This window comes from Melanotaenia boesemani, chromosome 11 (assembly GCF_017639745.1).
Source record: "Melanotaenia boesemani isolate fMelBoe1 chromosome 11, fMelBoe1.pri, whole genome shotgun sequence".
Lineage (NCBI taxonomy): Eukaryota > Metazoa > Chordata > Actinopteri > Atheriniformes > Melanotaeniidae > Melanotaenia > Melanotaenia boesemani.
In genome coordinates this window covers 23,432,124-23,459,097 of record NC_055692.1, presented here as the reverse complement: position 1 = coordinate 23,459,097, position 26,974 = coordinate 23,432,124, and the positions used below count along the sequence as shown (strand labels likewise).

General features: G+C 40.0%; 1 protein-coding gene across 1 annotated transcript in view; it reads left to right on the top strand.

Annotated features, from left to right (window-relative positions):
- Positions 1-1,956: 1,956 nt before the first annotated feature.
- Positions 1,957-26,974, top strand: part of bmp1a (bone morphogenetic protein 1a) — a 30,034-nt gene continuing 5,016 nt past the window's right edge. The window contains exons 1-13 of the mRNA XM_041999723.1: positions 1,957-2,588; positions 10,099-10,212; positions 14,357-14,482; positions 15,880-15,997; positions 17,245-17,423; positions 17,731-17,836; positions 22,021-22,145; positions 23,696-23,811; positions 24,610-24,712; positions 25,207-25,323; positions 25,689-25,834; positions 25,933-26,128; positions 26,344-26,469. Coding sequence (XP_041855657.1) covers positions 2,444-2,588; positions 10,099-10,212; positions 14,357-14,482; positions 15,880-15,997; positions 17,245-17,423; positions 17,731-17,836; positions 22,021-22,145; positions 23,696-23,811; positions 24,610-24,712; positions 25,207-25,323; positions 25,689-25,834; positions 25,933-26,128; positions 26,344-26,469 — 1,717 coding nt within the window. The 5' untranslated portion in view covers positions 1,957-2,443. The remainder of the gene's footprint in view (positions 2,589-10,098; positions 10,213-14,356; positions 14,483-15,879; positions 15,998-17,244; positions 17,424-17,730; positions 17,837-22,020; positions 22,146-23,695; positions 23,812-24,609; positions 24,713-25,206; positions 25,324-25,688; positions 25,835-25,932; positions 26,129-26,343; positions 26,470-26,974) is intronic.

Below are 26,974 nucleotides of genomic sequence, written 5' to 3'. Positions count from 1 at the left end.
GCGGAGCTACAGTTCACTGAAGGAATCATGAAGCATGTACTGTGACATACTGAAGCAGAGCATGATCCCTTGCCTTCAGAAACTGGGCTGCAGAGCAGTATTCCAACATCATAACAATCCCAAATACACCTCCAAGACAACCACTGCCTTGCTAAAGAAGCTGTGGGTAAAAGTGATTGACTGGCCAAGCATGTCTCCAGACCTGAACCCTACTGAGCATCTAAGGGGCATCCTCAAACTGAAGGTGGGGGAACTGACATACGTGATGCCATCATGGAGGAGTGGAAGAGGATTCCAGTGGCAACCTGTGAAGCTCTGGTGAACTCCATGCCCAGGAGGGTTAAAGCAGAGCTGGGAAATAATGGTGGCCACACAAAATATTGACACTTTGGGCCCAATTTGGACATTTTCACTTAGGGGTGTACTCACTTTTGTGCCAGCAGTTTATACATTAATGGCTGTGTGCTGAGTTATATTGAGGGGAAAGTAAATTTAGTCTATTAAACAAACTGTACACAGACTACTTTACAAGTTTCATTTCTGCAGTGCCGTGCTATGAAAAGATAGAATTAAACATTGGCAGAAATGTAAGGGGTGTACTCACTTTTGTGAGATACTCTCTCTCTCTCTCTCTCTCTCTCTCTCTCTCTCTCTCTCTATATATATATATATATATATATATATATATATATATATATATATATATATATATATATACACACACACATAACTAGAGATATTCTGTTTTTTGTACAATGTCAGAATCTACCTAAATGCACAATAACCTCTATAGGTGAACTTCATTTGACATGTATGTCTGTTCAATGTTTAACTACTTATTGCATAACAAGGTGATTAACCCCCCAAAAATCCAAACAAACAAAAAAAAGGAGTCTGAACTGTGGCAATGTTGACAACGTTCTGGTTGAGTCATACCCACCACTGATCTCAAAGGGCAAAACTGGAAGAAGACGGCAGCCTACCCCTCCAAACTCCTAAAAACCAGACAAGTGAACTGCTGTATTTTGGATAAGCTGTGGCTGGTTGGGAGAAGAAGATGAGTTACTTCTTTGCCCATACAGGCCTTTTCCATAGAAATCCAATCCCTGAAGAGCAGTGAGCATGGCCAGGCACCTGTACGTCCAAATTTGCATAAGTAACCACAGCAGACATAACAAATATATACTAACAATTGTAAATCATTTGTTTCCATTATTTTTTTTTTCTTTCAAACTGGAATAAAACTGGAAACTGTGCAGTCAGATGCAACTGAAGTGTATAGTTCTGGATTATTTTTTGGCAATATTCATTATATTGCAACAAATAAATATAAATATAAATATTAATATAATTTTTTAAATGATTAATGTAAATTTAAATATAAGCTATAGCCTATACTGTGTTTGCATCAATGCCCAATAAGTTGAATAAAGTCAAAGAAAAAAAACATCCAAATATACAACAAACCATCGAAACATAATTAACTGAAATCAAAAATGAGAAAAGACTTTTAAAGAAAGTGATGGTGGAATGTTCCGCAAAACACCAACAGGTGTCGCGCAAATCGCGTCAGCGTGATCGTGACTCTTCAGTAAAGCTTGCATCGTAATGTTTGTTAGGGATATTCAGTCTGCGCGCGCGTGCGTGACAGTGGCTGACGGAGTCCAGTACGCACGTGTAAATAATTGTATGCGTGCGTGAAGAGTGCGCTTCTTTTCCAAGCTGTGTTGTGAGCTCGTGCCTTGAAGTAAACAAAGAAAGTGAAGCGGAGAATTCATTCATAACTTCAGTCCAAGTGTAACAAAGAGACTTAAATGAACGTGTCATGTAAGTGCAGCTGAACTTTTGGATTTTACGGACTTTTACAGACCATATAAGAACCAAAGCTGGAGCCACGGCGCTTTGTTTAAAGAAGCTTTTGTTCCTGGTAGCTAAATATGACGACAATTAAAGGTTTCTGCAAGCAGCATAGAGAAGCTCATATAATTCTTTACCAAGTTATAAAATCCAGTCACCCGAATTTCAGTCCTTTATGCACTCTGCAAGGATAACTGATGGACCGACAACGGAGCAATAAAGATGCACGCTGGCATCAGCGACTGAAAGGGCATTTTCACCGCCCCAGTGGAGCTGCCATATCATCAAAGTTTCTCAGGCAGTAACCTACTCTGCACAAGCCCGGAGCTTCAGTTGGAGGAGAGAAATCACTGCCCCCAGAGCCAAGAAGATACCGGAGAGAGGCTAGATTTAAAACCCGCCCTCCGGCGGGATCTCGTTCCCCCACTAAAAAAAAAAAAAAGAAAGAAAAAGGAAGAAAAAAACCTCCCATTTTCTCTCTCACTGTTTCTCTTTCTCACTCACTCTTCTCTCTCTGTCTTTCCCTCTGTCCCTCTCTTCCTTTACCTTTATCCCTCGCCTTTCGCCGTCTCCCCCCACCACAAACATGGATTTATCGGCGAGGTGTTTGTTTCTTCTATCATGTCTTGGCGTGATATTGGCGATCGATTTAGATGCAATTGATCCAGGCTACTATGTGGAGCCCACTGCCACATCAGAGGCGATCGACTACAAGGATCCCTGTAAAGCTGGTGAGATTTCCCCCCTTGTTTTTGTAGTACGCTGTGTGATTTACTTCATTTATGTGGAGGTGGAAACATGCCACGAATCCGTGCAGCTCTCACACAGAGGCGCTTTTAGAGGGATGACAGCACTGGATGTAGTTTTTAAAAGGCTTGAGAGAACATTGTGTGCAATTGTTTTGTAAGTGACATAGTTTCTGCAGTTTGAAACATTTGAAGCACACATCCGTCGCCTTGGACAACCTAAATCGGAGATCGGCTGCAAGGATGTAGATGGGATGAAGAGGATTCAAAATACATTTCTCCAGACATGAAAAGTTTGGACTTCAGTGCTAGTTGAGAAGTTCCTGTTTTTTTTTTTTTTCTTTTTTTCTTTCTTTCTTTCTTTTCTTTTTTTCCCCCACACTAATTCCTCTACATCCTGTGGTGTGTCTACTGTGTATCATTAAATACTCTTGGGAAAGTTGGGGATTTCTGTAGTTTTACATTAAGAGTCCTCCTTCCGTTCTGGTAGGTTTTTTGGTCACTGCACAAATATTCTCTTTTTTTTTTTCCTCACCGGCTGTTCACGCAACCACTAAAACAAGTGGAGGAGGGGAGAGAAAAGAGTACAGTGGAGCTTTGAAATTATGCGTTCATAATTCTGTTGGCTGGTATGGGTCAAAGAGTCTGTTTTTCCTGTTCTGTGGCGAAACCTGCATTGTTTCAATTATTTTGGCCAAAGACTATTTGAGTTTTCATTGTAAGCTTTAATCTGAACTCACTGTCCTTCCAAAACCCTCTGGCAGAATTTAAACAGATTGCATTTTCCATCTGGTAAAAGTATTCAGGTTACAGATACAGAGAGCTAGCTTTTGTCCAAATGACCTCTAAAGTCCTGGAAGTGCTTCCCAGTTTGACATTTTCTGATGTGTCAGCCTGTTATAGATCATGTTTCAGTCCACCAGCTCTTTCACCCTACTGTCTGTTTTCCTCGTCTTTCCTGTGATTCCTGAACAAATAAAGCTTTTAGAATGTTGCGACTATGTGTAAACATGACAAAGGTCAAGTTGCCAATAAGAAGCGTGTCATGTACAAGGCTCTAAGATGTTGCTTCCTGTTTATTTTTCAATGTTTATGTTGAGTCATTCAAATAGTCACAGTACATCTTAAATGGACACTTGCGACTACCTTTACACTGGAGCTGACTAATAACTGATGATGCCAAGTGATTTTCTGACGTGGTTTTCAAGAAATTGTTGATAATCAACAATCATGTCTCAGCAGGGGAATTTGTTGTTTTATGATCATAAGGCAAAAGCAGTGTTTATGTTGGCAAGAATGTTATCATTATTAGTAGGCAAGTTTGTCCAAACGGTCATTTCAGCAGAGTGCTGTTTTGTTTATGGCTTCCTCTTGGGGGAGTGTGCAGACAGGGCTTTGGAAGATGGTCAGAAAGCACAATATTTCAACTTCCATTTCTTCTAAAAACTCACCTGCTTTTGTCCTTCCTACTATGCAACAAAAATGTCCAAAAACATCTCCGCTCTCCCTTTCCCTCCTCACTCCTGCTCCACTCAGGATGAGATATTTTTTTCATTGTAGTCACCTTCAGACCAGTTTCTGCAGGGGCTACTGTAGGGTTGATGATTCTTGAATTATTGATTTTTCTCTCGTTTTCTTCTCATTTGTCAAGCATATCACTGCACTGAGTGTATGTGATCACTTTCTGTGCCTGGAGGTCAGCATTTTTATATCTCATTGCTTCCGCTCAGGAAAAATGCTTACAGCCTTGTGGAGGCAAATCCAACAATGGAGAGCATTTTATGCTTGTCCTCTGCTGGTCTGCCCTGATTTTAACACACTTCTCCAGTATCTGGAATTTTGCCTGTTGTAACGAAATAATAATTATTGATTCTGTGTGTGAAATTGTATAGCTGTTGTCCTCTTCAAAGTGAGCATAATGGCTCCCATTTAGGTGACAGTTAAAGTTATTACCTAGCTTCAGATAATTCCATTAGTTTTCTCATATTTCTTAAGTTCACTTGGAAAATTCCATACATGGGTCAATCCTCATAGTTAAAACTACAAAAAAACAACATATGTACATTTACAACAGTTGAACTAAATAACTGATCACCACATCAGATGTGATAGAGATGTGCACTGATTAAAACAAGTGGTGCAACAAGACTGAACTAATTCAATCTTTTTGGGAGTTAACCATTGGAAAATTCCTCAGTTTGCACAACTCCAAACTTGGCAGCATCCCAGGAAGTGATTTAAGACTCTGAGAAGTCTCGCAGAATTAACCCACTCATTTTCACAATAAAAAATGAATGAGAATCAGACTTGCTCACTGCATGTCTTCTCTGCTCAAATGATAATCACAAAAGTCATCACCAGTTTGACTTATGCCTCCATTCAAGGCACAGACATCATAATCTACTTAAAACTCCTTTGACGATGCTGTCTGACTGTGCCGTCTATTGTGCACATTGAAGCTTTGAATACATGCTTGAGCTTCTCTGGCCTCAGCAGACAGGCCAACCTCTGGACCCCTCTCTGATCCTGTCTTATGCAACTGGATTCTGTATGAGGTTCAAACATTTCACACAGACTCAGTCATTCACCTTGTGCCAAGGGAATGCACGGCTGGAGGATCTGGGGCAGACCAGTCACACATACTCCCATGCCAACTCAGGTGAGGTGAGTGCTGGCCATTCATGGGAAAGAGTGGTAGGTTTAGCCACTGACTGTGGGCAGCTTAAACAATCAACAGGGACCTGTGTCATTCCTGTCACCTCTCACTGCTTGTCATTGACCACACTTTGGTTATATTAGAAAATTGTCTAACACTATTTAAGTCTTTATATTGTGAAATGGCTAACCTACTACATTATAATTACTAACCTGATTTTGTAGTCATACATGTATTTAAGATTTAGTTTGATTGTGACATCTGATATTAAGATGTAAAACAAAAGTAAAGATGGAAAAATTAAAGTGGAAGTTTTTTAACTCTTTGGATTAAGCTGAGATCCTGCATCCATCTTATGTGGCTGTTTAAATATCTGTAATTCAAAACAAATGCAGCTCATTATCCATCTCCATCCCTCAATCCTGCTCTGGCACTGTGATTGGGCTGTGTGTTCAGAATTGGGCCTTTAAGCAACACTTAGGCAAATGCTTTTCTTTTATCATGGAATGCAGACTGTGTAGCCGAGCCCACACTGGGTGTTGTTTTTACATTATAGGACCCCTGCCACTTCTCTCTCTGCAGGGTTCAGCTGATTAGGGAGCTGATGTATTGGCATGATCTTGGTGCATTAGTGGGGACAAAGTGTTTGTCGTCAGAGCGAAGTAATACCTAATCTTGCATTATATTAATACAAAGCTTGGTTATGGGGATGAAGTGATGGTTACTTTGCAAGCGCTTGTTGAAATGGCTTTGACGATGCTGAACTGCAGCAATGATTAGATTAACAGCAGTTTTATCATTGTGTAATACATCTGCACTCTGCTGCTTATGTGGAAGATTTCTTCTTTTCTCCTTCTGTATCTAATGCTTAAGGTCTCTTTTCAGCTATTATTTGTGGAATGTGTTTTAGAGTTCGAGATAACTTCCAGATTTATACTTTACATTGGACGACTTTTTGGAAAAAAACTTGCTCTTCACTTGCATCAGACTGTGCAAATACATGTTAGCCTACTTTCTCAACAAGAAACAGTCCAAATAAGTTTGAAAAATGAATATCCTTTCAGATTGTGCAACATTAAAAAAAGAAGAAAAACTGTTGGTGAGCTGATGAATCATTAGGACTTTGACTGGTAGTAGGATATATCACTAATCAGTGCCACAGATGAACTGGAAAATCCAATCTGCTAATGGGCTTGATGGAGTGTGAAATGTTAAAGGTGATGTGGTGTCTTGCTGTGTGCCCTTTGCAGCAAAAGCCGGTCTCATTTTGTCAATAAAGATAGAAGCTGTACCGTGCTGACAGTAACACACTCCTGATCCCAGCTGTGGGTGATGAGATGTCAGGCTTTTATTGAAGAATAATTACTTCACTCAAGCTGTTGTTTGGGACTTTGCCAGAACTTCTCTTCTAATTATACCATACGTACATTTTTAAAATGAGCAGATATGCAGATTTTTTCTCATCTTAAGACCGAGGCGCAAGTTGCAGTGTTGGGGAGTGTCAGTGTAAGCATTTGTTGAAAAAAATAACAGCTGGTGTTATTTTTACAAAGGAGCAAGGTACCATATTAACACAACAGTTTCTATGCATAATGTAATTTATCATTCCCAAGTTAAAATTATGCCTTTTTTCCCCTTCTTGAACACGTTGTCTTTATATTCTTGCTATGTAGACTTTGCAGTTCTGCTAGTTCAGTAAAGCTTTGCACAGTATCTAAAGGATCAGAGGCTTGAATTTGGCAGAAAGGACTGGTACTCTCACTGTCATCAGATGGTAGTCACCTTAATGCAATACACTATTGGCCTCTATTGGAATTCAAATTGCAGCGTTTGTTACCAAACATAGGCTGTGAAAGGCGGTGCCAAGGGTACCTCTATTGTGATGCATTCCAGGCTTCCTTAGCAGCCAGGTTCTTTCGTCCCTCATCATTAGGTCACATACAAGAAAAAGGCTGTTTAAATGTCTCTATAAGCACAGTGAGGAGTAAACTGTGGCCTCCCTGCAGAGCTGGCTGTCTAAATATAGGCTGATGTTAGTGTCTTCATAGGCTTAGTATTGATGTTGGTGCAGGTTTCAGTGGCAGATGTCATGGCCTAGGATTCACAGAAGGAGATTTATGGGAATAGTCCAGGCGTATTTGAGACCTCAGAGGTCGAGAGTAGGACATCACACAAATCAATGGGATTAATATGATTGAGGTCTCATATTTAATCTGACTGGATATGGTTGACAGGGGTCAGATTGAGATTAAAAGGATTATGATGGTTTAGGTTAACTTAAAAAATGATAAAATCACCTTTGGGGAACCAAGTGTCATTTATTCAATTCAACATTTCAACAAAGATCACAGTCATATAATTTTTATTTAATAAATAGAATGGATTCAGGAAGAAAGCCCATGTAGTTAATCCCTACATTTAGATAATTTCTCTACCTAAAAAGAGAAAAAAAATTTGAACTTAAACCTTTTTGCTGTTGCCTAACTATTCTGCACAGATATTATTATTATTATAGCTACAGCTGTTGTCATCTAGGTGATGAATAGTGCTTGGAAAGAGCTACAGCATTGCACTCTGTGGTGATCACTTGCCATCTGCCACATTTACTAGGCTATAATCTACTGTATAACACACCAGTGCCACTATGTTTGCACTTCACCTTATTACAGCACTCTGTGTCTAGTTTATCACTGCTTTCCATAGCTTGGCCTCAATCCCAGCCCTGTGTTATATACAAAAGATGCTTAAAACTGTGTGTCTGTGGATAATTAAAGCCAGGAGACATGGGGATTAATTCAAAATCCCTGTGAGTTTTTTTTCCATAAACCTGCAACAGAGTCTCCAGGACAACTGCTGCGCCTGGGGGAAATGGGTCCTAATGCCATCGGGCTATGCATTTGCTCACTTCAGCCTCCTCTGTTGTCTGAGAACAATGACGCTATGGATTAACCAGCCTCTCTCCAGAACTGTGGTGGAGAGAGCGCAGCCCTCCGTGGACCTCATGGGGATGAGAGAAAGCCTGCACCTTGTTATTTGGTCACGGCTTGCACATAACGCTGCTGATAGGCAGTAACATTTCATTTATAAAGAAACACCCTTTAGTTATTTAATTGTCATCAGTTAACATGCAAGGAAGATGTCTTCCAAGAAGTGTTTTGTGACTTTTCCTCAGCACATACAGTTCAAGTGTTGTCTGTTCTTTTGAGCACTTCGAGGAATCAAATAAAAACGAGAAGATAAAAGCAAAAAATGTCATTTCGTAGCGAGTCTGTCTATCTCAAACAGAATAACATCTGGTAGCTTCTCCATGTCAGTAATGTTTTTGCCAATCGCTGTCGCTGTATGTGTGCTGGCTGCAAGTTGTCTGTTTTGTGTCTCAGGTTTGGTCAAAGTCAGTGTTTATTCAAGCAGAAATGAGAGGACCTGTTTGACCTCTGGAATTTAAACCTGTCCTCAGTGCATGCCCGGTCTTGCCAGCACAGATCTACACCTTTACTTATTGCTGTCATTAGCCTCTAATCTGGTCACTCTGTTGTACATCCTCTCCAATCTGCTGGGTGGAAAACTGACCTGCATTTACCAAAGCCAGCTCCAGAATGTTTTAATCATACTCCTCTGGAGAACAAGGGCCTGAGCCAATTTTTTTTCTTTGTTTCTATTGTGCTTCTCATTCCTTCTTTCATTTTTTTTCTTTTTTGTAATAGACTTCTGTGAAACATTCATGCAAGTGGAGATGATAAGGGAAAATTGCTGTAACAAAATATGAGCTGCCTCAAAACTAATTAAACAAAATTAATTCTTTGCATGATTTGCAGTAAGGACAACTTGAAGCAGGGGGACACACTGAAAATGATGAACACAGCTTCTGTGTAGCAGCTCATTATCCCACATTTTAATAGCCCCCCTGGCTTTTTGGCCTGCCCCCTGTCCACCTCACTAACCTACAAAACACACATGCAGAGGGGCTGTCATTTTCTTTCTGCTCCACATCTGCCTTTTTTATTCTGAACTGCAACTGCAGAGGGGATATGTCTCTTTCCTTTCTTGTTGTCATCTGCTGTTCAGGGATGAATTACGGTGTAACCCCCCAAAAAAAATTCCTGCATCCAAGCTGGGCCATAAATTCTGGAAACGTGCTGGTGTTAAAAGCCGGTAAAACTGAGCACCCTGTCTCTGCAGCACTGACTTCTAGCAAAGGGGCATTTAGCCAGAAATCTAATAAAGCACATTCCTCATAAAGTGGGACTGTTTGGTTATTTTCCATCTCCTTGGCCTCATTAAAGGGCTATTACTTGTTCAAGGTGCCCCATATTACTTGGAGTCAGTGTCAGCATCTCATTGTGCCATATCTGTTAGTTCTCATTTGCTATCCAAAGGTGTTAAAACATATGTGTGTTTTATTGTTGGTGCTTTTCTTATTTGGTTCATGTATGTTTAAGCTTTAATTAATTATGGCAACAGTATGCTAAGTTGATCTAGTATCAGCACTGTATGGACCTTAAGAGGCCAGATGTAATGCATTTGTGTCTTTTCTATCATGTAACTGAATTAAACATGGTTGGCATGAAATCGACATAATTGTGCTCCGCAGCTCTTATTTTTATTTCACTGCAAGGAAATGGTAAACAGAGCAAAGTCAAATGAAGGAGAGTACCAGTATATATTTTCATATATGTGTTAAATACTCAAGATCTGCCACAAGTGCTTTGATGGGCCTCTAAGCAGCCTACTCTGTCTGAGCACCAGGAAAAGCTTGAGGCTAGAGTGTAGAGCCACTTCCTACTGTGGAACTGTTGTGCATGCCGTCTGACATATGCTCTCTCTGTTTGTCTCTCTCAGTCGCCTTTCTGGGAGACATTGCCCTGGATGAGGAGGACCTTCGATCCTTTAAAGTGGACAGAATAATAGATTTGGCTCAGAGAACCGTCCAGACTATAAATCACACCGATACAGGTAACAACAGAAACCAGTGCTCCAAAGATACTAAGTTGAGGTAACTATTTATCAATTAATAACAAAGGCAGGGTATTTTGAATTGTTTTACTAAATGACATGTAATGATTCCCTTATAAATGTGTTTTGTTTTCTTTTGTTTTTTAGCTTTGTACATTGTTACATACAAGGACATTATATACACCACAACTGTGAAGCCACTCACTTCCTCTCCACCTGGGAATTAAATGGCAGCTTTGTGATTTTCATGAGCCCTCTTTAAATGCATATTTCTATGACTGTTTTATCAGTACATGTTGCTAATGCTGTGTTTAAAAGTAACATTGCTTACCTTTGTCAGGCATAATGTTGTACTTAAATTCAAAAGCACTGTTTAACCAGCAGCTGTGAGTCAGCACAGACAAATGTTCTCACAATCCTGGAAACTATAGGTGAGCAGTAACCAACAAGTATGTGCATGAATCTGTCTGTGCTTGAGCAGTGCCAGTTAGCTGCTCTTTTTTATTTAGTTAATAAGCACATAGTAGAAAAAATACACTTCAGAGGATTAAACGTACACTGTATAGACTAAATAAGGATCTCTTAGGTATGTGATTGCAACAGAGACAGTGTGTACACACTCAGCGTTGAATATCTGTTTATCCACTTGAACAAGTTAGTAACCTCACATTTAATTGTTATGTAGTGGGAAAGCTACTCTAGCGTGTAAAATGAGTACCCCTATCAGCAGTTGTATTACATAAGACTGCTTTATAAAACACATCAAACCTGAGTGCAGCATTTATTCCTAGTAATTTTGTTTTTATGCCTCAGAAGTTCTAGTGGTACTCTTTTATAGTGCAGGACATAATAGAAATCTTGTGTATTGCATCAATAAACTGACCCAAACATTTCAGCACAACTTTAGTGTGTTACCTTTTCTCTTTGAAAATAAAACTTTTCTCACTTACTACAAATCTAACCACTGCAGGTAAAGTTAAGGTAATTTCTTCATATCCACTCCATAGCCTGACAAACAGGAAAAGGCAGGGACCTTTGGTTAGTTAAATATGTACTACAATCAGAGTAAATATTGGCAAGCAATAAAATATTTTTCCTTTAAAACAAAAACAAAATCCCCTGTCTGTCTATGAGTGAATATGGTAGATTTAATCATACGCTTGCAATTAACAAATATTCTTTGAGTTTTAGTCTCTCCAGCATTTCTTATCAGTTTACTGAGCAGATTTGGCTGTTATCAGCATTTTTCCACAACGCATGCACAAGTGTACGTGCAAATTGTTCTGTCAGGCTTCTAACATTTACTCCTGCAGACTGATCTTCAACAGAACACATCACACAGCAAAATTCAGCCCCTCTCTGCAAACTGTGCACGTTAATGAAATGTAATTAAAATAAGCTTATAAGCTCACAGTTACTGCTTCAAGTCTTGTTATGGTGTTTATATTTGACATCTTCATACAAGCTGAAAGTAGCTGAAGTTGTGCCAGAAATCCCCACTTTACTATTCCTACAGCAAACACAATCCTTAGTGTTGAGTTAATGTTACAAATTGAAGTCCTGAAGAAATGAGATATGCATCAGAATATTATAGTGGTTATCCAGTTTTTAAATAAAGGGAGTAAAACCACTGTCAGACTTACTTGCATGTTACATGTTAAGATTTAAAAAACTGAGCTCTCACTCTATAAATATATGAATGAATAAGATAATCATAATACATTTTATATAACAGCACCTCTCATGAAACCCAATGACACTACAACAAACGGATCAAACATCAGTGGATTAAGTCAGCATATATAAAAGAAATAGAGGACAGTGTAGTTGGGCTTAAAGTGAGTAGGCAGTCTTAAAGGTGAGTCTTGAGTCTTGATTTAAAGATGGGAAAAGAGTCAATGTTGCGGATGTCAGGTGTTAAAGAGTTTTGGAGCAGAGTGGCTGAAAGCTTTACTACCCATGGCACTGAGGCGGACAGAGGGCACACTGAGGTGGATGGAGGAGGAGGATCTGTGGGAGCGCGCTGGAGACAAATATGGTGGGGCAGGGTTATGGATGGGCTTAAAAGTGAACAAGAGGAGTTTGTAATCTGTTGTTCGGCTGACTCGGTTGCCATTGGAGCTGCTGCAGGATGGGGTTGATGTAATGGGATGATGGAGCTCTTGTTATGACACAGGCAGCAGATAAATTGACCAGTTGGAGCTTGTAGAGGGATCTCTGGGGGACACCAAAGAGGAGGGAGTTGCAATAATCAATGCAGGAGATGACAAGACTGTGGACAAGGATAGAGGCAGTGAGGGAGGAGTGGAGTGAAGGTGGAAGTAAGCAGACTGGGTGATGTTGTTGATTTGGGAATAGAATGGCAGTATGCTGTTGAGGATGACACCCTGACTCAGGGGAGGGGGCGACTGAGAAGCTGTTGATGGTAAGAGAGAAGCTGTAGAGTTTGGATAATGATGATTTTGTGCCAATGAGGAGGAGTTCAGTTTTTTTACTGTTAAATTTCAGAAAGTTTGAAAGAACCAGGTATTGATTTCAGATAAGCAGGAGGTGAGGGAAGAGGGTGGGATTGTGGAGTTTGGTTTACTGGTAAGATAGAGCTGGGTGTCATCCTCAAAGCAGTGGAGGTGGATATCTGCAAAAATTCTTGCAGAGGGGTAGGAGATAGGTGATGAAGAGAAAGAGCCCCAGGACAGAGCCCTGTACTATACCTGTAGTGACTGGGAAGAGATTGGATCTACAAGATTTGAGCTGTATTAACCGAGTGTGGCCTGTGAGATAAGAATGGAACAATGGGGGGGGGGGGGTCTATTGAAAAGGATGGAGTGTGAAATGGTGTGAAATCTTTAGGAGAGTGTTTTTGGTGCTATGACGGTGGCAGAAGCCTGACTGGAAAAGCTTATAAAAGGGGTTTTGAGTAAAGTGAGAGTGTAATCGGGAAGCAACAGTGTTTTAAGAATTTTTTGATAAGGGGTAAGTTAGAGATGGAGCAGAGCTATTGTAGTTGCAGGGATCTTTATTCTGTTTTTTAATTTTGGAGTAACAGTTGCAGTGTTGAAAAGTTATGGAACAGTTCCAGTGGTGAGTGAAGAATGGATAATGGCAGAAATGAGGTGGAGCAGAGAGGAGAGGAGAGGCAGGATTTGACCAAAGATATGGGGAAGAGATCAGGCTGATATCTTGGATTTCCTGACGAGGCTGGAGATTTTGGTTGCGTCTGGGAGTAGAAAGCTGGAAAAACATATTTTGTTTGACAAAATACTATAATATCATTGTCAGCTTTGATAGTTTTATTTGATTGTTGCTCTACTAGACATCATAGTTCTGCAGTTTCTATATCACTTTAGATAAAAGACTTATTTTTGTTTTTCACATAGATCAGGGATATCCAGATTTGGTCCTTGTGGGCCACCATCCTGTAAATGGATCCAACAGCCTATGAAGTTCTGCACAATGGCTCACTAATTTGAGTCAAATGTGTTGAGCAGGGACACATTGAAACCTGGCAGGAAAGCAGCCCTTGAGGACCAGAGCTGGACACCCCTGTCATAGATAAATAGTTTATTAAATCAACTAAAACATCTGAGAAGCAATAAACCAAATAGTTTTTATTTTATTTTTATTTAAAATGATTGAAACACTGACTTTTCACATCCACCTATGTTATCATCTACTGTTCTGCAGAATAATTAAGTATAGTCAGGTGATTGTGCATTGTGTGGTTCACATATGGTTATTTTTATCACCAGGTTTAGGTGGGGGCTCAGTCTCCATAGTAACATTTATGCATGGTTGAGTGACAGTAAAATGCTGAAATTAATTTGAAAGAAGAAAGTAATCATCTTCCACAAAACCCCTTTATTGCACAAATGGAATGAAACTTTTATTTGAAGAAATGTCTCTCTGAAAGGGCAAATGCAATTTCTTTAATGAGAAATAATGATGATTTTTGAAAGGTGTCAGACTTTAAAGGCAGTCCACTGGTGTTAAACTAAGTATTCATTTGTCACTCATGTAACTACTAAGAGCTATTCTCTCCTCTTGCAAATTTTGGAGAAACAGTTCCTTTGTTTTCATGAAATGAACTGAATCATCTTTGTTGTCTTTTGTTGTCTTTGTCTTTTTTTTTTTTTTAATTTCTCAGCCTCTGCCAATGGCAGAATTCAAAGCAGACGAGGTTTACAGCGCAGGAAAAGGGCTGCCACCTCCAGACCTGAGCGTGTTTGGCCTGAAGGCGTAATTCCCTATGTTATCAGCGGTAACTTCAGTGGTAGGTAACATGAATTTACGCCTAATCTACTGTATTCAACATAATGTAGCATGCCTATATCAAATCAAAGATCACAAATTCTCACCAGTAAATAACGCTTAGAGATTAGGACCACGGTGTCCTGATTGGGTCTTGTTTCTGAGAGTTGCAGTAATTTAAATGAAAAGGGATTATTTTTAGTAGGAAATAAATGGCTCTGGTACGTTGTTTCCATTGCCGAGTTTATAATTCACATTTATAATGGAGAAACTAATAAACTTTCATCAATCAGCAAGTATTGCTTGAGGTGGGTTTTGTTGCTTTTGAAGAGGCCTTGATAAACATTAGAGGGTAGAGGAATTTTGTGTGTTGCATCTGACCCAGTAATGGTTAAAATGATGCAACTCACCAGCTGTTTCCTGTCTAAGCTAGCAAACAATGAATGTGACTGACCAGCTTCTTCCCAGATATGATATAATATCCCAGATATTCCCACATAGGAAAGACATTCCTGAGGAGTAGCTCTCTCCATGTTTCTCTTTTGAAAGATAATTGCAGTTGTTGTTCTCCCTCCTTGAGATTTGTATCAAGTTGGGCTGCACAATAAAGTGAAATTTTCATGTTGTCATTACATCAACATAAGCAATGTCAGTATTGCAAAAGGCTGCTTGACTGCAGTAAATTGTAGGCCACAGACCTGGACATCAAACTCCAGTCCAAGTTAAATGGAGCTCCTCAAAAAATTGATAAGTTCTGCAAAAGTCTAGTAATGGTCCATTAATTTAATCCAGGTGTATTGAAGCAGGGAAACGGACAGGGAAAGGACAGCGGCCCTTAAGGACTGAAGTTTGATATCCCTGCTATAGACCTTTCTCTTAGCAGACACTGGAATAATAGGACAAGCGCAGGTGTATTTTAGTCTGCATTCTACTTAAAGAAAGTATTCCTTTTGCACATGTTGTACAACTAACCAGTATGCACAGGTGTACAAAGGAATGAACCCTGTTCTAATGCAATGGAGCTGAACACCATATGCAGAAGTATTTGTTTATTTAGGCCAAGTCATATCATTGTTGCAGTATTCAATAATGATATCACATATCCCCCATTTTCTTTGCATGGCGCATGCCTAATTTCATTTGAGGATAACCACAACTTTTACTGAATTTACATCCGTTAGCAACCAGCTGTTAAACTAAGGACACTGCATCCTAGTTTATTTGCTTTAAACAAGTTCAAGTGAATGTGTCTAATGCACATAACTTTTTAGCAGCTTTTTAAAAAACCTGAACTCCAGCAACTCATAATACAAGGGAAAAGTATTAAGCTTTTGTCAATCGTGCACTTCTCTGCCAATCTACTTTGTGTAAATTCTGTGCCTGAGTGTGTTTTCCTGCCCTTTCTGACATCCCATTCAGGCAGCCAGCGGGCTATATTCCGCCAAGCCATGCGACACTGGGAGAAGCACACCTGTGTGACCTTTATAGAGAGAACCCAGGAAGAGAGCTATATTGTCTTCACTTACCGACCATGTGGGTGAGTCAGTGGGGTTTCTTGCCCCCACATGTAGGAATTAAACAATAGCCAGACTGTGCTGGGCTTTCATTATCCAGACCTGATTATTTAGTGTTTGAGTACTCTTCCTTGTCTCCTGCTCAGCAGCCCTTCACCATTGTTCATCCATTCTGTTTGCAGTCTCTCTGCAGTCACTGAGGTGTTATTTAGCCCCTACCAGTTCTGGAAGCAGCAGTAATTTCCTGTCCCTCACCGTCACACTGCGTCAGTCTCTGAATTCATGTGTCATACATGGTGCACAGGACAACACAGAAGGGTGATATTTTTCTAGCCTCCCTGCAGCCCTGTTTACTGCACTTTTGCTGAAGTTAGGCTGAGTGTCCACTCAGCATTTCTCTTTAAACAGATTCTCAGGAGAAGTGCTGGTTAAGGCTCATGTTGTTGCTAAGCGACTATTGACAATCTGTTTGGGCGTGTGAGGCCTTTTTATTTATTTATTTTTTTAATTTCACAATGAAATATTTTATAATTTAAAAACATTTGGTGCTCTTGGGAACACATTAGTGCAACCTATTAATTTGAGATTTTCAGAAAAAGTGGCCAGAACTGTAGCTGGATAGCTGTAACACACCAGCCTCAGACAGATTTAGTACACAAAAGCCAAATGCCATTATGTTATTACACAATTTACCTATTTGACTTATTTGTATCATTAGCGGCACACAGCCTAACAAAAAGTGGATGCAACTAATGAAACTGTAGTTTTACAAGTTGACTGTTAATAGCCATTTTTAGCCTGGTGAGTGGCCGCTAGAGCAACAAGGATGACATTATCCACAGGCAGCAGTGGTTAGCAGTGGGAAAGCTTGACTCTACTGCATATTTAGCAGGCCCCCATCTGTCCTGTGCAAAGTTCAAGGCGTGTCTCAAGAGAGCCTGGCTTGGCTCGCAGTAATTAGAGAGCGGCTGTTTGGTCCATTGGGCCATTATGTGTGTGCCCGTCCTGCAGATTCCCACACTAAACCTTTCATGTCACACTGAGGTGGATTGCTGCAGCTAGCTCTTAGCATCACAGAATTTGCACTGGCACACATATGAATGAATGTCACTCCTGTGTGGATGATGGGTCGCCTTGCTTAACAAAGCAGAGGTTGTTGATTTTATTATATGCATAAACAGTATTTTGACATTTCTGATGTTTTCACTTTCCTTCTTGATTGTTTCAAACAATGCTTTCTCTGTTTCCACCTGTGCCTGCTGATTCACAGGTGCTGTTCTTATGTGGGTCGTCGTGGAGGGGGCCCCCAAGCCATATCCATCGGCAAAAACTGTGACAAATTTGGTATAGTGGTGCATGAGCTGGGCCACGTTATTGGCTTCTGGCACGAACACACGCGGCCTGACCGAGATGAGCATGTCAGCATCATCAGAGACAACATTCAACCGGGTAGGCGCACAGCCCACACAGCAATCCCTTAGCAATAATGTGTGAGAAATACAGTTTACTCTTAGAGCCAAAATAACTGTTACATATTTATTTGCACACAGATTCTGGGTAAGGATTGTGGGGGAAAAAAAAAAACACTAGTTGGGCATAAAGTCATTTTCAGCCTTTACTAAAGTGTTTTAAAATCTGTTGAACTGCGTAAAACTAATCATGACAGTCTTTTTTCACCTTTGACACACATAAGGGTTCCCAGTATGACTCAGCTTCATATTTCAATTGTGCTTTTTCCTTTTTCTTCTCCTTTCAGGACAGGAATATAACTTTCTGAAGATGGAGCCGGGGGAGGTGGATTCTTTGGGAGAAGTGTATGACTTTGATAGTATCATGCACTATGCCAGAAATACATTCTCCAGGTAGGCACCAAGCCAAATTCTCCTCTGCATGCCTCAAACATGAATGGCAGGCTTAAATCAAGTCAGAACAAGCTGCTTCCCTCTTTGCTAAGCCCTTTTAACCCATCACATTGTTTGCCATTTCTGCTCATAATATGAGTGGGAGTCTTGATATGTAATGCTGAGTCTGCATCCATGCACCACTGCTTAGTAACCTGGCTTCATTCCCAAATCATGGACAAAGGAAACAATGGAACTCTGTTTTTCATGTTTTTATAAATCATCAAAACTGTTTGACTTTAGGTGCAAAAAGACACAAACTGCTTAACCTCTTTTGTGACTTCATTTGGTACATCTTTTTTTTTGCCCCCCAACAACAAAAAAAATCTATTACAATGAAGTTATAGGGAAATCTGAGAAGCACCATTGTGATTTATGTAATATTTAGGCTAGGTTAAGTTTCTTATTTCTCCTTTGGGATTATAGAGGGTCAGAAGATAATATACTTGGTGCATGAAGTAAGTTTTAACAAGAAATTGGATGCATCTGGATCAGTTTAGCGGCTTTCTGCCAGACCCTAAATGGATGTCTGTAAAGTGATCTATGGTCTTGGTTTTTAGTAGTTTGACTTGTGGTTTAGCAACACCCTTTACACTTTTCATGGTTAACATTAAATATTGTAGGAAAAAAAATTGTAATGCTAATTTAAAATGTTAATCAAGCGTTTTTTCGTTAGAGAATTTTGGTTTAAACATGAAATTTATATTGTATTATATGATTTTAGTTTGAGTGAAAGTTGGTCTTAACAGCCACAGTGATTTTTTTTTTTTCTGGGATGTATCAGCTCCTTCCCACATAATGTTCAAATTAAAGCTCATCTCCTCAGTTCCTGTCCCAGTAATGCAGTGTTGCTTCTGGTATCTGAACTGGCCTAGAAACAGTAGCCCTGCTTAATAAGAGCAAAATTTCTTCAAGCCACTTCATGCCACTCCTTGTAAAAGCTGGGCCATAAAACACCTTATTATAGTCCTGGAAGCAGCTTTGATTATGAGTTGATGTCACCTGAGGCTACTGCAGGGACTTATTTCTGAGGTATGTCCTCTAAAGCATTTTAGCACCTTCATAGCACTTAAGTGTTATAATGACTGCATTCTGATAAATGTGTTTAGCACACCTTGCACAATTTACAAACCTAAAATGATCATCTACACATGTAAGAAACAAAGTAGTGGACACGAATTGGTGTTTAGTGGAAGAAGATTCTGTATTTCTTCCAATTTTCAACACACTCCATAAATATATTCACATTATTCCAAACTTGTGCATCAGAAGGCATAAAAATGTAGGTAAGTATTCAGAGTTAAACAGTAAAGCATGTTAGAAAGCTTCTGCTTTTAAAAGCAGAAGTGTTTGTGTCACACTTGAAATGGCACAATAGTCAGGAACCATCCTTTTTGTTGCAAGAAGCCCAGCCAGACATGGTGCTGTCATTCACGACCACCACATAGGGGAGTTGTTAGATGAAGGACCTTCCTGGAAAATACCTCCCAATTACAGTTGTTAACTCGTCATATAAAGCTGTGTCACCAGCTGAGTGACGGCAAAGTCAAAAATGGATCTCTAGTGAGAAGTTAAGTCTAATTCACCTTCTGATTCACAACTGGAATGACACAAGCTTCACTGCACTCACTGTAAAGTATCTACTTGACAACTTGGCCATATACAAGCTGCAATACCTGAACTTCAAATGAGTATTATAGTTACCAGCAACACTTGAGTTTATTGTATTAAATCAGCCCTTTTCCTTTTGCCTCTGTTGCCTAAATGAGCAGTGGCAGCTGCCGGAGCAGTCTCTTCAGCTTTGCACTGTTCTGCCTATGGAAGTTAAGGCTGTGGCATCACTCAGGAAAGTGGGTGTAATGTGATCTCTGGATACACAAAAGTCGAAGCAGAAAACCAGTAAGCCCAGACATGATCATTACTATCACAGTGTGATATAAGAACCAGCTGTTGGCTGTTCTTACTTGGCCCTCTCTGTCAGCTGTATATATATATTTATATATATAAATATTCCACACCACTGCTCTCCTGGTTTACCCTCTCACTGTAGTGGCCTCTTCCCAGATCTACTGCATGCTCTGGTGGCAAACAGATTCTGGGAAGCAGAGGGGGAATCTTTGTGTAAATGAAGGAAGAGTCTGGATATAGGCCAGTACACAGTAATTCCTGTCTGGGCCCATGCATCCAAACTGCAGGTTAATATTATTTAGTTCACATAGAAATGTTCTAAAATAAGCTCTTTTTTTTTTGTAGAGGCAGATTTTTGTCTAATTATAGTGTTGATTTCTGCACAGGAGGATGAAACAAAGGAAATATAGTAACATCTGGTTTAGATAGACTGTGAAACATTACACTGCACTGCACCTGATCCACTGTTGTTTTAAGGGGAGTATTTTAGAGAAAGATTTGTCCTCATATTGGATTTTAGGCAGTTCGATGCTTGTAGCTGTTGTCACTCATAGTTGAAGATCTGGGCTTAACCTTTTAATCTTTTAGTTTCTTCAGTATGCTTTACAGCTCGCTGCACAATAGCGCAGTCCAGTCCTTTTTGTGGGGTAATCCACCCTGCTCTGTTTTCAGTCCCACTCTGTTCCTGTCCTAATTCTTGGAACTGTGCTGATCAATAAACCTGCTTAGGGAGGAGAATGGCTGCCACTGTTGGAGAATGTTTCACACAGCTGTATTAGCAGAAGAGAGGCTCCTGTTAGCTTTTCACAAGTGATTCCAAGAACTTTTTCTTTAGTGCTGATTGGCTGATTTACCTGTGCCAGTGTCGTTCTTTGCTGCCTCATTGTTAGCCAGACTATTTGCACTGTGTGTTACAGTAAATCACCGTGGGAAGCCAGGGCCTTTGCTGCGGGTGTTGCTCGGAAGATTTCATGGCTTGTCTTGATGTTTTACTGTGTCTCCTGGGGACGAGCAGGATTGATCCAATGCGTTTTGTCTAGGCTGAGTCCAACCCCCCACCCACCCCCTTTTTTATTTTTTTATCTCTAGATATTTTTCAAGAAGGGTGCACGGCACAGTGCCAACTCAAATAGAGACCTGCCAGTGTGCCCTTTGTCTGCTCTGACACCAACTTGAGTGGCATTTTTTTTTTTCTACCAGCAGCCAGCATACGGCTCCTGGAAGCTCACAGACAGACAGGCAGGCAGAGTCTAAACTGTTAACTCAGCCTGCTCTGTTTGCACATGCCTGCCATTGATAGGCATGTCACCATGGGAACGGCCATGGAGCCAGGCCGTTCTTCGCCAATACTTTGAAAAATGAACATGATAAACTAGCAAAGTGTCAAGTGAAGAAGCACTGTGGAGAAAGAGCCTTTTTCTTCTGTTATGCTCTGCCATTTTCAAATCTGTCAGACACCTTATCTGATCACTTTTTTTAGTTTTCATTTTGAACAAGAGTGTGTCTAGTGTTCACAGATGATGCAACTCATTGTGATAGTTCAGTGACTCTAGAGAGGTTTGGGTCAACGTGGAGGGCAGACGTGTGTGAAGAAAGATAACCTCTGACTTAACCTATGGCACTCACCATTACACCTCAAAGGAAGACTGTTATTAGTGACTTTAGCTGGTCATCTGCATTTCAGTAGCAGATGTGTAGCTCTGAAAGAATCACAGAGTTATTAACTAGATTGATTATTAGATTAAATGAAAATTGTACACTGGAAGAGTCTCTGTTTGCGTGCATTAACGATAGGTTTGACTGCCAACATCCAGTTTAAATGGTATCACAAGCTCATCACAAGTGTTATCCTGTAACTGGAAGATGTATCATCTAATTTCAGTACTCGCTGAACACACATTGAGTATTTAGACTATAGTAAAATGTTTATCAGCATTTTGAAGCTTTTTTTTTAATGTAAATCCAAAATGAATATGAGAATGTGCTCTCCATGCCCTTGGTGTGGTTGTTGCATTGACTGAATTTTTCAACAAACCACATTCAGTTTGGCTTTGTTGAGACTGACATTGTTGATTTTCATGATGACAGTGGTTGACCTGACTGAACTGATGGTAAATCATTTAATGCTTGAGCACACGTGTTTTGTATTTGTGGGTGCTTGTTGGAATGGCTTGCAAAATTGTGTGAAATCGTGGGTTCATGCAACATTAACACTAGTCTTTCTTTCTGAATTACAGAGGCATCTTCCTAGACACCATCCTGCCACGCTACGATGTGAATGGAGTGCGACCACCTATTGGCCAGAGAACCAGACTTAGCAAAGGGGATATTGCACAGGCACGCAAACTCTACAAATGCTCCAGTAAGTCCAAAATAACAGATCCTGTCTGCTATGGGTTTTTTCTGTCTATTTTTGCATGTGTGCACAACATAACCCTAAGAGAGAGGTCGGTAGCTCCTCCTGCCTTCCCCAGATGCAGCTCACGCTGTTTACATCGACTATTGATGTGGTGTGGTTCCCTGGCTACAGCGTCAGAGTTTCCCAAGCAGGGAGGAGTGTAAACACAACCCAAGGACAGGAAGTTTTCATCACTCTTTCCCAGATAGATGCAAAAGAACAGCTTGTCTTGCGAAGACAATGGTTAAAGCGAATTTTGGGAAACTACACAAGTGTGTAGTTGTGTTCTAAACATGGCACTTTTCTGAACCATACAGTTTATGTTTCCAGAGAGGAGATGGAGGGGATTTAAAACTGTTGAGGTAAACAGAATTAGCAGCATTAACAGATGTACATTAAAAAATAGTCTTCTGCTGAATATATCTGATCTCAAGTAGTATAAGTCATTCCGTGAAAGCTGCTAACCCCACATTAAAACTGAATGAATAGACTGTGATTTGTTATCAAAGGTGTACCAGCCAGCATGGTTTTAGAGTAAAACTAGAAGTTTTAAAGGTAAAAGGTGGTTTGTTGTGTGTCAGTGCCAGCCTTCTGTCTTTTTAATCGTGACTAACTTAGCCTCCTGAGGAAGAGTGGATGATGTGGCGCACATTGTAGGGGATGAGGCAGTCAGTCTCTCCACGTGTTGTAGGGAAAAAAAATCCTTAAAGAGCCACAGATCTCCCACTCATGCAGCATTCCTGGGAGCTTTTGTCATCCCCGGTGTGTGCCTGAGTGCTGGTTATTGGCAGTCTTCTGCCAAGCACTATCACACACATCTAGTAACTCAGGGCTCATCACTTTGCTGCTCACTCACAATCCTAAAAAGAAGCTATTTTGTTTTAACTTCTGGTAAGTGCAGCTCGAGGTAAAAATAACAGAGGTAATTGCAAGTGCATAATCAGTTCTTCAGGTGAAAAACTGAAGATACCAGAGTGCTCTCTAATATTTCCTCTGTGACTTTATTAAACACATCTTTCCCCACTTGGCTGGAGCCTCTCTCTGTCCCAGCATCAAGTGGTGTATTGAGTTTGGAATGAGTCCTTGCACACTTAAACACTTACGTTTTCTCAGACAAACTAAGGGCTGGCAACACGTACATAATGCATCACATCCTCCTTTGGGCTGAGTTATTTATAGAGGGCCAGGTTTATTTTCAGAGGATGCTCAGAGAAAGTGTCTCACACTATCTACTCCTTTTGTGTGATCATCATCTGGAGTCAGTGGGGGAGGGGGTGGGTGAGATGCAGGGTTGTGGGTAATATTATCAGCAGATGTGCATTTGAACATAAAAGATCTGCCTTTTGTTTCACACCCAGCGTTATAATTCCAGCATTCAGCATCTGTCTTTGCAATGAGGTTTGAAGACGTTTATGTTTGAACTTGAAAAGGTCTCTTCAGGCAGAGACTAGTTGCGAGTGCATCAGGGCTCAGGCCTAATATGCAGATCTGTTTGTGTTTGTGTCTGCGCACAGGATGTGGGGACAGTCTGCAGGACAGCAGCGGGAACTTCTCCTCTCCTGGCTTCCCTAATGGATATTCAGCCTACATGCACTGCATCTGGAGAATATCAGTCACACCGGGGGAAAAGGTATGATCATATGGAAAGCAAGAATCACTGACTGCTTTTGTGGTTCTGCTGTATTTCTTACTTTATGGGTTCTTTCATAACTTTCCAACAAGACCTCACAGTTCATGTTCTACGTTTTCATTAGAATAAAATTTAAAAATCCTAAAACTCTTATAAATACCCTTTTTTTTATAGTTATGATATTGAAGTTTGGCCCTCTGGGCTTAATTTCTGCAGCTTCACCTGCTACACCAATACACACACACACACACACACACACACACACACACACACACACACACACACACATATATATATATATATATATATATATATATATATTTAAAACTGAATTATGATTACAGCATTTGAGTAAAATTTGTTTATTTGAACAAATTTTTACTTTCTTGCAGAAGATGTTAATATTTTTTATAGAATTTATTTTTTGTTTCTAATATATAAAAGCTTTATAAAACTTAAGAATTTTAAAATAATCTTTGTAGTAAAAATATACTAGTGAACCCCAGAGACGACATTTTTCAGCCAAATATTTGGAGCCAGATTTAACAAGACTTATGGATATTGTAGAGAAAAGCATTCAGAAATTAACTATATTAATACTACTCTATATTAATGCTCTATAAGAATACTGTATTGACAAACAGATACAAGAAAAGGTAAACTAATTTTAAAAAGTATTTTTATTATGTTTTATTAAGTTTTGACTGAGTTGTCATGTATTTATAGTTATCTGAGCATTGTTAGAATGTGACCATTGGCCTGTGATGTGTCAATAATCATACTCTCTTGGTTTTGAAGATCATTTTGAACTTCACCTCCATGGATTTGTACAGGAGTCATTTATGTTGGTATGACCATGTGGAGATCCGAGATGGATACTGGAGGAAGGCACCACTCAAAGGTCAGTTTTCACTACAGAAGGCTGATCTGGAAAAGCAAATAATGATCATTAGATTTGAATGAGAATTTTCTTGATTAACTCATCTTTAAAAGATGACTCTCAAGTGTATTATTTTGTCTAACTTGTGGGTCACACTTGCAGGATTATTGTAGTTTATTGTTAGATAACCAGCACATTTTTCAGATTCCGTGTTAATTTCTTATCCGATACAAGGATTTACAGAAGTGACAGATGTAGACAAACTTTGTTTGGTGGGTGTTAGAGGTAAAGAGTGGCACAATTTAAGGTTCAAACCTGAAACATACAGTACATAAATTTCACAAAAAAATTAAATGCTAAAATATTGGAAGTGTAGATTTTTTTTGTCTTATTGGACACTGCTTCTTTTTTTATTATCTCATAAGTAGTTTCTGTAAGTGTGTAGAGGAATTTCAGGGTTACTGTAGGTGTCATGATGATCTAATCCTTGTTGTGTGTCTTCACCTGTGATTCAGGTCGTTTCTGTGGCGATAAGCTGCCTGAGCCAATCATCTCCACTGACAGCCGACTGTGGATTGAGTTTCGCAGCAGCAGTAACTGGGTGGGAAAGGGTTTCTCTGCTGTTTATGAGGGTAAGCACCCACAGCCTGCCCTCGCTGCACCCTGTCCCAGAATGTTGCTCGGCTGACTGAATTCACAGCCAGTCACACATCTAACAATGTGCCTAGACGGTGAAGCAATATGCAGAGTTTTTGGCTCTCCCACTGTCGATGTGTCAAGCGCTTTATGCTGCATTAATCAGATGTTGGCTGGCCCTCACATTCAACTTCATTCTTTCCAGACCGTGCAAAGAATGATGTGTATATATATGTGTCCTGCCATTTGAGTAAATCAGTGAATCAACTGTTAGGACGTTTTTTTCAGAGATGTGTACTAATGGTATTGCTACAAAGGTAATGCAGTGTTATTTTTCTTTTGTTTTTACTATCTTGTGCAGCCATCTGTGGCGGGGAAGTGAAGAAGGACAATGGTCAGATTCAATCCCCCAACTACCCTGATGACTACAGACCAAACAAAGTATGCATATGGAAGATTTCTGTCACTCAGGGCTACCATGTGGGCCTTACCTTCCAGTCTTTTGAGGTATGACACCATCATATTTTGTTTACATAAATCATGTTGGTTTCCTTTTTGTTAAGCTTTTTTATTTCTTTAATTCCAAACCCTGTGCCTTCCTTCAGATTGAGAGACATGACAGTTGTGCATATGACTACTTAGAGGTGCGTGATGGGATCTCTGAAAACAGCCCTCTGCTGGGACGCTTCTGTGGCTACGACAAACCAGATGACATTAAAACCAGCTCCAACCATCTGTGGATGAAATTTGTTTCAGATGGATCAGTCAACAAAGCCGGTTTTGCTGCCAACTTCTTCAAAGGTGAGAGGTTAAGGGCTGTAAACCTCTAGGAAAAATGTTAACATCTGTATATCTGACGTATTCCATGAAACTGTCACATACTTGTTTTACTAGCACCTTTGCGTTCTGTGTGACCAGATTTGTCTGGCTCTGTGGTTGCTTTGGAGAGTTTCTCTTGTAAGCTATTGAGCCAGGGGGCCTACTAAAAGGGCCCTAACATATCTTTGTGTTTTCAGAAATGGATGAGTGCTCCAAGCCGGACAACGGTCGCTGTGAGCAACGCTGTGTCAACACACTAGGCAGCTACAAGTGTGCTTGTGACCCAGGCTATGAGCTGGCTGCTGACAAGCGCAGCTGTGAGGGTAAGTACAGGGGGGACAGTCAGCAACCCTGCTCACCATGTCATTTACATCCTAAAGCACTTTATACACTTAGCCACCCAAATACAATAAGTACAGTCATTCATAAAAGCCTGAAAAGATGCCAACGTTGATGGCTGTGCTGGCCCGGCACTGTCTTTTAGAGATTTGTGTTAGCTTTTATTTTTGTCTCAAATTATAGGTTGTCCTTTAAGACCTAAATGCTAGTTTACAAGATGGGTCATATAACTGCTTATCCCATGTCTGCCCCTAGAAGATGTCACATATTTTTATCGTAGATAAGTTTGAAAAATTAAAGTCCCAGAAAAAGGCTTAAAATTTTGACTGATGTCATGTTATCAATAATACAAATAAACGGTAGATAAACTGTATATAAACTCATTTTCTCACACACTAAAGTACTTAAAGGTTATGGTATCAGTAGAGTTAAAATATTTGTCATTAACATAACAAAAAAGTTTTTTTTTTATTTAGAACTGTTTACATG